Source organism: Astatotilapia calliptera, chromosome 7, assembly GCF_900246225.1.
Source record: "Astatotilapia calliptera chromosome 7, fAstCal1.2, whole genome shotgun sequence".
NCBI classification, from domain to species: domain Eukaryota; kingdom Metazoa; phylum Chordata; class Actinopteri; order Cichliformes; family Cichlidae; genus Astatotilapia; species Astatotilapia calliptera.
This window is the reverse complement of record NC_039308.1, coordinates 56,282,675-56,291,614: the sequence shown is the minus strand read 5'-3', so window position 1 is coordinate 56,291,614 and position 8,940 is coordinate 56,282,675. Positions and strand designations below refer to the sequence as shown.

Below are 8,940 nucleotides of genomic sequence, written 5' to 3'. Positions count from 1 at the left end.
TTGTAAAAGTTGCCAATGCGCTAGTGATTCAATAACTTCCTCTGGCATTAACATCAACAGGAAACTGCACCAGAAGCTTTGTGGCATGAGTCAATGGCCAAGCAGCTCTTGTAGCTGTAATATGTAGACAGCCCAGTGCTTTTACTCATGTAGTGTATACATGTTGTGTTGCTTTAATGTAAATCTGCTGTTGGCCTGGGGTGTAAAGTTAAATAGCAGCTTAAAAAAATCTGGCTTGTGTGTTTTAAAGATGAAACATTTGCATATATTTTCTTTACAACCATGACAAAAGCAAACATCGCATGGAAAGTGTGATGGATAAAACACTGCATTTATTTCCATTTCCAACAAATAACTGTGACTAAAGCCAAATGGATTGTGCATAAACTGTAATCCACGGTCATCTTTGCAGCCTGGGTGTTATCACGGGTCATCTGTGAATCCTGTGACACTTCAGCGAATATACAAATCTCCAGTGCAACTTGGGGTAAATTAAGTGGGAGCTTGTGTCTGCTGAGAGCTCATTGGTAGATACTGCATTCATGGAAACTGCGTTATGGAGCACAACGGTGAAGTCATTAAGAAGCTTACAGACGTTCTGGCAGATTAGGTTTTTCTCTTCTAATCCTGTAGATTACCACTGCACAAGCCCTGCTGGCTGAGAGTGCGTCGATGCGTTGCAGTTTCTTTACATTGATCATTTTTGTGTGTGTGTACTAAAGTGTCATCACTGAACTACGTAGACTAAGACTGATACGAGCGGAAAAAGGACAGGTCAAAGTGCGGCAGAAGTACCGAAAGTAGGCATGGGACCAACACTTTGAAAAAACCACTGATGAAGCTAGGATTTAAGGATCTGACCTGGATTTACTGAAGCGCAACATGGATTTTTGTAAATATTATTTGAAGGAGATATTTTGTTGCACTGACACACCATAGTTGGTGAACAGAACTCCTAACCTACACCTAAGGAACCACTGGGTGAACAACGAGGATCATCTCTTTTGGAGGCCCATGCTCTCTGTAGTGAAATGGAGACAGAGCCATGTTGTGAAGCGCATAATGACCCTGGAGTAATGGCTACAGATTCTGAGGTGAAGGAGGCAATTTTCGGACTTGTTGATGGAAACAGTCTCAATGAGCTGCCCCGTGCGCCTGCAGAGGAAGGCGAGGAGCTGTTTGGGAGTGAGCAGGCTGAAACAGAGAGAAGTGCAGCAGAGAATAAAGACACTGAGATAAAAAGCCCCTCTGATCCTGAGCAAGAGAGTGGGGAGACAAGATGCAAGGCAGTGAAGAAATTCAAAAAATCAAACAGTTGGAAGATGGTAAGATTTCAAGACCCATCAACAGAAGATGATGTGTTGGAGAGGGACAGCTCCACGGAGAGTCTCTTTCCTGAATATGCCACACAGGAGTGGACTTCCACAAGCTTTGAAGACCTGTTCATGGCAGAAGATTGGACAGAGATTACAGGTAAGATACATTATGTGTTGGTAGGAAATCCTTTAAAAAAATTAATAAATTAGATTTTATAACCTTTATCTGTCTCATATAGTTTTGACGACAAACTAAAACAAGTGACCAAAACGTGACCAAGCTAAGGCCCGGCCTGTTTGTGGCTGTTTCTGAGCACGTGTTTACCCACGGCAGATTAACCCCATTTCCTTCTGCACAATCTTTTCTTCTTTCCTCACGCAGAGGACCGGCTGTTGAGGAAGAAAGTGCTGGAGCCTGGGACTCCACAGGGCCCGCACCCTGCCTGGGACCAGGAGGTTACTGTAAAGATGCAGTGTGTCCTGGAGGACCGCACTGTGGTGGAAAAGGACTGCAAGCTTGTCTTTGTTATTGGAGAGGGAGATGTGAACCAGGTGAAAGCTTTAAGCCTCTGCCACAACGTGTGTTTCTGCATTATTGAGAGTGTGTATTACATCACACTTGTTTGTCTCTGTATTACATCACACAGTGACAGATAGAGACACAAAAAGTAGGTCAGGAAATCTCTCTAGCCAAGCTGCTGAGTCCGTGAGCTAACATCAGCATGCTAACATGCCCATGCTAACAGGCCCATGTTCTGAGTGACTCAGAACATGGGCCTGTTTGTGATTAAAACAAAAGAAAAAAGAAAAAAACCAAAAGTGTAGTCGAGGTCAGAAGCAAGAGCCAGGCAGAAACCAAAAATCTGGAACTGGTTAATTACTACTTAATTACTGCTCATAAGATAATTACAGATGCAATAATTTGTTGCTGCGCTGCTAAAATGAGGCAGAATCCTCTTGATGAGGTTCAATTAAATTCAAATCAGTTTTTTCTCCTATAGCACCAGTTCTCAACAATAGTCAATCAAGACACTTTATATTGTAAAGTAAAGACCCTAAAATATTAGAAAGAAACCCCAACAATCACACGATCTCCCATGAGCCAACACTTGGTGACTGTGGGAAGGAAAAACTCAATTTTAACAGGAAGAAACTTCATGAGATAGCTATTAGTTATATAATCATAAAAAAAAAACAGAATTGCTCACCGACGTTTTTCTGTCTTATTTATTCAGAAGATATTCTGAGCTATATATGAATAAATAATAAACCAAATGTAAAGGTAAGCCATCCAATGAATATTAGACTTAACCATCAACCTCTTGTGGTGGCACAAGAGGAAACCTCAGCGGCACACGAGTAAAATTATTGCTTGTCCTCTAATATCAAAACAACCAAGTCCAAACGAGACCTATAAGACCAACCAGACAGACTGACATTGACAGTCATTAAGCTAGCATATCGGAAAACCAGGTTCAGATACTTGGAGTTCATCATCTAACGTTGCAGTCAGTTAGAAGAAGCAGACACTGTCTTTTGTGTAATTCAAATAATACGTACTCAATCCTCTAAATGACTTGTACTTTGAGACCTGCAGGCCTTGGAGGAGTGTGTCATGTCCATGCAGAAAGGAGAGATCACATTACTGCTAACAGATTCGCAGTATGCCTATGGACTTCTGGGAAGGTAAGGACTTTCCAGTTATTGTTGTTTGATGATAATGTTATGAACTAATGAAATGCAATGAAACGGAAACAAGAAGTGGGCTGTTACTTTTTTTTTTCAACATGAATGACAATTAGATATCATCCCAGTTAGCCGCCCAGACCTCTTGAACCTGTTGCTGTGGGGGCGGCCTGGTTATCCAGGGGTAGCAGGGTTAATGGACCATAAACAGGAGCAGATGGCTTCCTCCTAACAGCCTGCAAAGGCTGCCTATCACCGGTGCGTTCACAACATCCCGACCTATGGGAGCGCAGCGCTCACGTTATGGCCACTGGTTTGGGTTTATAACCTTTACACCATTAAAGAGTCAGGATAAACACAGAGGAGATTGGTGTGTCACTGCAGAAAACCTGATTGTTTATAGTTTAAATGTTTGTTCTAGATAACCTGAACACGTGAGAATGAGACAGTAATGCACCACAGTGATTAGATGAGATTGTGTATAACACCAGTGAAAAGACTTAACGAAAACATATTAGCAGATGTTTTTAATGCGATTTGTTTCCCCCTGCATGATGTTGCTGTAACATTTTTTCCGCACAGCATTTTATTCCATATTAAGCAATTTCATAAAAAGTAAAATTGTGTCCATTAATTTAATTCTAAAAGCCATAATGTGAGCTCTGTACTAATGTTTGAATAGCCCCACACCCATTAGAGCAAATTAAAGATTATTAGACAGTGGCTCTCTGACTGGAGAGTAGTAACAAATATCACATTTGTCTGCATTTTTTTCTAGGTGTAAATCATACTGTACCATTAACTGAGAAGCTGTAATTCAGAGTAATTCATAAGAAAAACATCTATACGCCCCAAAATACTATGTATCAGTGAAAGACTGAAAAAGGTTCAGTGAACTTTGTTCAGATTTACTGAACACAGTGTTTTTCCCCCAGTGTGCATGTAGGTTATAATGAGTGCTGTACATAAGGTTCTGTTTGTGTTACGGAGACATGATGTGTGAGAGGTAAGGATGAGGAGTGTCTGAGGTGTTGTCTGGAATCTGGCCCAGCGTTGTGCGTGCAGTAAGAGACAGCAGGAGGTTAGTTAATGATTGTTTTGATGGAGCTGATTAGGGCTGTGTGCTGTGGAGTCAAACTTATTTGTGCCTAAAGGTAGACAATCAGAGCTTCGTGCTGGTTTAGATTATATTCGTCTGTCACTAAACTAAATATTTAGTGTGACGTTTGAGAATTTTAGTAGTGTGGGATGTTTCAAGGGATAAGCTTGTACCTGCCTGCGTAAATTTAAGCAGCAACAGATGTCGTGTTTCACTGTAGACGTGATGGCTGTAAAATATAAGACAATGAGGCTAAATCTCAGCAGCCTCTTTCTGTTTGAAGGCACATTGCTGAGTGGATTGAACTGTGTTAGTCACCTGTTGCGCACAATGCCACTTCACCGTTGTCTGCAAGAAGGGTGCCAGTGTGATTCAGCACAGGGCGGTGGAGTGGTCTTTAGTTCGGAGTGTGGGTGATGGGCTGGCTGCAGTGTCTAATGTGATCATGAAATGCAAATGTGAATTTTGAAAGGAGGTGAACACAAGGATGATGAAACGCTGGCAAATGTTGGCAGTGTTTAGCCACTTGGTTACAGAATAAAAGATTAAGGAACGCTGACGTTTGTCCTGTGAGAAAGAAAAGCTCAGAGCCCTTTAAAGACTACAAGTGACAAAAGACTTCATCATGTTCGCCTTTTTGTGGAACAGAAGTGTGCGTCAGTTCTGTTCCCGCTGAGAGATGCTACTTAGTCAGAGACACAGACTGCATCCCCTCAATCAGCAGGTCATTATCAGAGAGGAGTGGAAGCTAACATCTGTTGATCTCTGGACGGGCACTTTAGCATTCATAAAACCTTCAGGAGCCGGAGCGAGCCTACCTCATCTGTCCTGCGCAACCCCAAAGTCAACAACTTTATCTATCACCAGTAGCTGCTTTCGCTGTACGGCTAAACTCGCAAAAGGAGGAACTGTAATTTGAAAAGTTTACATTATGCACAGCACATGTATTTTTAGCTCTGTCTCACTGTGAAGAGAGTGCACCCTACGGTTATTTTGGCCAGCTGTCAACAAACATAAACAGAAGGTTTAACACTCGTGTTGGCACCAAAGGTGTTGGCGTACATTTACTCCTGGCATTACTGAGAACTAACTCAGCGGCATACATGTTAAAGTGGAGTTAATTAGACCACTGGGAAGTGTCAGAGTTAAATTAATAGTTTTATCCAAGTCCAGATGGACAGTGCCAGCCAGCTAATTATTCTAGTTTTGCAACAATGTGTTATGAGGGTATTGTGTGCTATTTATCATCAATCCATGTATTGTTTATTTGGCACTGCTGTTCAGCTTATTATTACAAGTACTTATTAAAATAAAAAATAACAACAACTTTAAATTTCTTGGTTTACAAAATAAAACATGTTAAAACAAACTTTAAATAGAAATATTAAGAGCATGGACGTGGTGCAAAAGCCAAGCTTGGATATGATATGTCTACATGATATATACACTCACCAGCCACCTTATTAGGTACACCATTGTAATATTGAGTTGGAGCTCTTGTTGCATTCAGAACTATCTTAAGTCTTCATGGCATATATTCAACAATGTGCTGGAAACATCGCCCTCCGTTTCCTCGGAGGGCGCTCTCTGCACCGGGGCTGTTATTGACCGTGGCTGCTGGGTCTCTGGGGTCCTCTCAGCCTGGTTGGGGGGCTCCTTGGCCTCCCTTCTGCTGTGTGCCCAGCCCGGAGGCTGCGGTCTGTGACCGGCTCCCGGTGCAGACGGCTCTCTGTTATAATGTTTCCTCACTTGGCTCATGCGAGCCCAGCCCAATTTTTACTCTTTAAGTGTGCGCGTGTGTGTATGTGTGTGTGGGTGGGGGGATATATGTGTATTGAGAGTGTGGGGAGTGAGTTGGAGGGTGGGATGGGCTGCTTTTAACTATGTAAAGCACTTTGTGCTACATTTTTTCTGTATGAAAAGTGCTTTATAAATAAAGATTGATTGATTGATTGATCCTACAGAGATTGACATGAGAGCATCACACAGTTTGTTGGCTGCCGTGATGTGAATCTACAGTTGAACCACATCCCAAAGGTGCTCTGTTAGATTGAGATCTGGTGACTCTGGAGGCCATTTAAACACAGTGAATTGTAATGTTCAAGAAACCAGTTTGAGATGATCTGAGTTTCGTTACATGGTCTGTTATACTGCTAGAAGCAGCCATCGGAAGATGGGTAAGCTGTCATCATGAAGGGATGACATGGTCAGGAACAATAGTCAGGTACTCTGTGTTTTTAAACAATACTCAGTTGGTACTACAAATAGTGCCAAGAAAATATACCACACTCCATTACATCACCAGCAGCCTGAACTGTTGATACAAGGCAGGATTAATGCTTTCAGATTGTTTATGCTAAATTTGACCCTACCATCTGAAAGTCCCAGCAGAAGCTGAGACTCATCAGACCAGACAACGTTACTGTGATTCTTTACTATCCAGTTCTAGTGCGTCTGTGCAAACTGGAGCCTCGGATTCTTGTTCTTAGTTGACCAGAGTGTTGGTCTGCTGCTGTAGCCCATCTGCTTCAAGGTTTGATGTGTTGTGCATTCAGAGATGCTCTTCTGCATACCTTGATTGTAACAAATTGGGTTACTATTGATAAGATAAGATAAGAGTCTTTATTGTCATTGCACAGCCACACATAGTACAATACCATACCATACCATACCAACTTTATTTCTAAAGCACTTTAACATAAAACCAGAGTTTCACAAAGTGCTGTACATGTTAATAGCATACGTAAAGAAAATTAAAAAGGAGATACAATAAAATAAATAGATACAATAAATTGAAACATGTTAAAACAAATTGAGTCAACCCCTCTAATCAATGCCAAAGGCTTCAGCGAATAAATATGTTTTAAGAAGACTTTTAAATTCAGAGAGAGAAGAGGCCTGCCTAACATGCAAGGGCAGATCATTCCACAGTACAATAGTACAATGAAATTGGAAAACTGTCCCACGTCAGCACGTACAACACAACACATCACAACACAACACAGCAACTTATGTAATAAAAGTAATAAAAAGAAAAATAAGTGTATGTGTACTGCACATAGTTATTTTTGAACCTTGTTATGAATATAAATATTTTTATTTTTATTGTTGTTACCCCCTGAAAAAGTCCAGGGAATTAGGCAATCAGTTCAGCTGTTTGCATTGATTAGGGCTATTGCCCTGTTGTAAAAGCTGTCCTTGAATCTGTTCGTCTGCGACCACAGCAGCCTGAACCTCCTGCCAGACTGCAGCAGCTCAAATACCCGGTGTCCTGGGTGTGTGCAGTCCTGTAGGATGCTGCGTGCGCTCTTGAGACAGCGAGTGCTGTAGAGGTCCTTCAGGGAGGGAAGAGGATGTCCAATGACTTTTCGGGCCATATTAATGACCCTCTGAAGTGCTTCCCTATCAGATTGGCAGAGTCAGACCATTCTCATCTGAGCTCTGACACCAATGAGGTATTTTCTCTCAGACAGAATTGGCATTTACTGGATATTTTCTCTTTTTTGGACCATTTTCTATTAACCCTAGAGGTGGTTGTGTGGAAAAACCCACTATATTACATGTTTCTGAAATGCTCCAACTGGCCCGTCTCACACCAACAACCATGCCACTTCACTTTTCTTCCCCTTTTCTGATATTGAGTTTGAATTTCAGCAGATCATGGTAACCAACAGTGTAGATACACAGTTGTTTGCATGTGGTCAGCTGATTAGATATTTGTCAGTATTTAGAGCACTCATCAAACATCCCTTTTCTGCTTTCAGGCTAACGAATGTTAAGATACATTCATATAAACTTGGCAAAGTGGCACTTAGAGTTTAGTTTGAAAATAATCCAAAATTAAAACCTTCATTTGATTTCCAGAATGAATTATTATAAGTGTGGTCAGATCGACTCAGTTACCATTGGGGTTTTATTATCAGTATGTGAGTTATACCATCTCCTGACAGGACAGTAAAGCATCAAAGTACACACATAGCTAGATGATTGTAGTGTTCTCAGCTAAGGGGCCAAAATCCTATCTTACAATTTTAAACACAGTTATCTGGATCAAAAAAATACAAAATTACATAATTAGTTCCTTCTTTCTCTGCTCATCTTCATCAAGTTCATAAGAGAGAATGTGAAGTGCAAAATGCAATTGCAATACACCTATGAATAGCCACTAAAGGAAGGGCAGAAGAACAGGAGACGGCTATTGTCAGTTTCTGAGGAGAGAAAAACAAACAAGTGGAGGGGAGGAATCTCCTTCTCTTTGGCCCCAGGGGATGTGGGCTTGGTAACTTCTGGAGCTTTGCTTACACCACCTTTACTCTTCTGACTTTATTGTTGGAAAGGTGAAAGACACTTTATAAAGCTTCCGTTCATGGGAAAGTACTGTAAGACTCACCTTAACAATCATTGTAATTTTGTAATACATGGATCTCAGTGTGAGTGCAAAACGTTTTTCCTTCTAATATCACACTGGATCCGACTGAAGAATTGATAAAATCCTGGACTGGTTTCCTCCAATATTCTAAAGACTGAGAAAGGCACTCCTGTCTGACAGTAAAGGGAAACTTTGTTACTTTTGAACAACAAATTCTGTTTGCAAGTCTTTGTGAGTACTGGAGCATGTGTGAAGAAATGTTCTAAAGTCATTTGGACTCTTTTAAGTGTAAAGACTGTCTCAGGAGATGTTGCTTGAAGCAGTGTTGCTTAGGTCTGAAGACTACACGCTTCCAAACAAATAAATCAAATTGCTTTGTGGGTAATTGGTGTGCAAGTTTCGACACAGAAGAAGAATCTCTGCTTGATTTTCATCGGTTTCCTTGAGATTGTCTGTGTGACAGTGTTGTT

General features: G+C 41.2%; 1 protein-coding gene across 1 annotated transcript in view; it reads left to right on the top strand.

Annotated features, from left to right (window-relative positions):
• Positions 1-598: 598 nt before the first annotated feature.
• Positions 599-8,940, top strand: part of fkbp16 (FKBP prolyl isomerase 16) — a 33,218-nt gene continuing 24,876 nt past the window's right edge. The window contains exons 1-3 of the mRNA XM_026175984.1: positions 599-1,473; positions 1,699-1,868; positions 2,914-3,002. Of these exons, the coding sequence (XP_026031769.1) occupies positions 1,032-1,473; positions 1,699-1,868; positions 2,914-3,002 (701 nt within the window). The 5' untranslated portion in view covers positions 599-1,031. The remainder of the gene's footprint in view (positions 1,474-1,698; positions 1,869-2,913; positions 3,003-8,940) is intronic.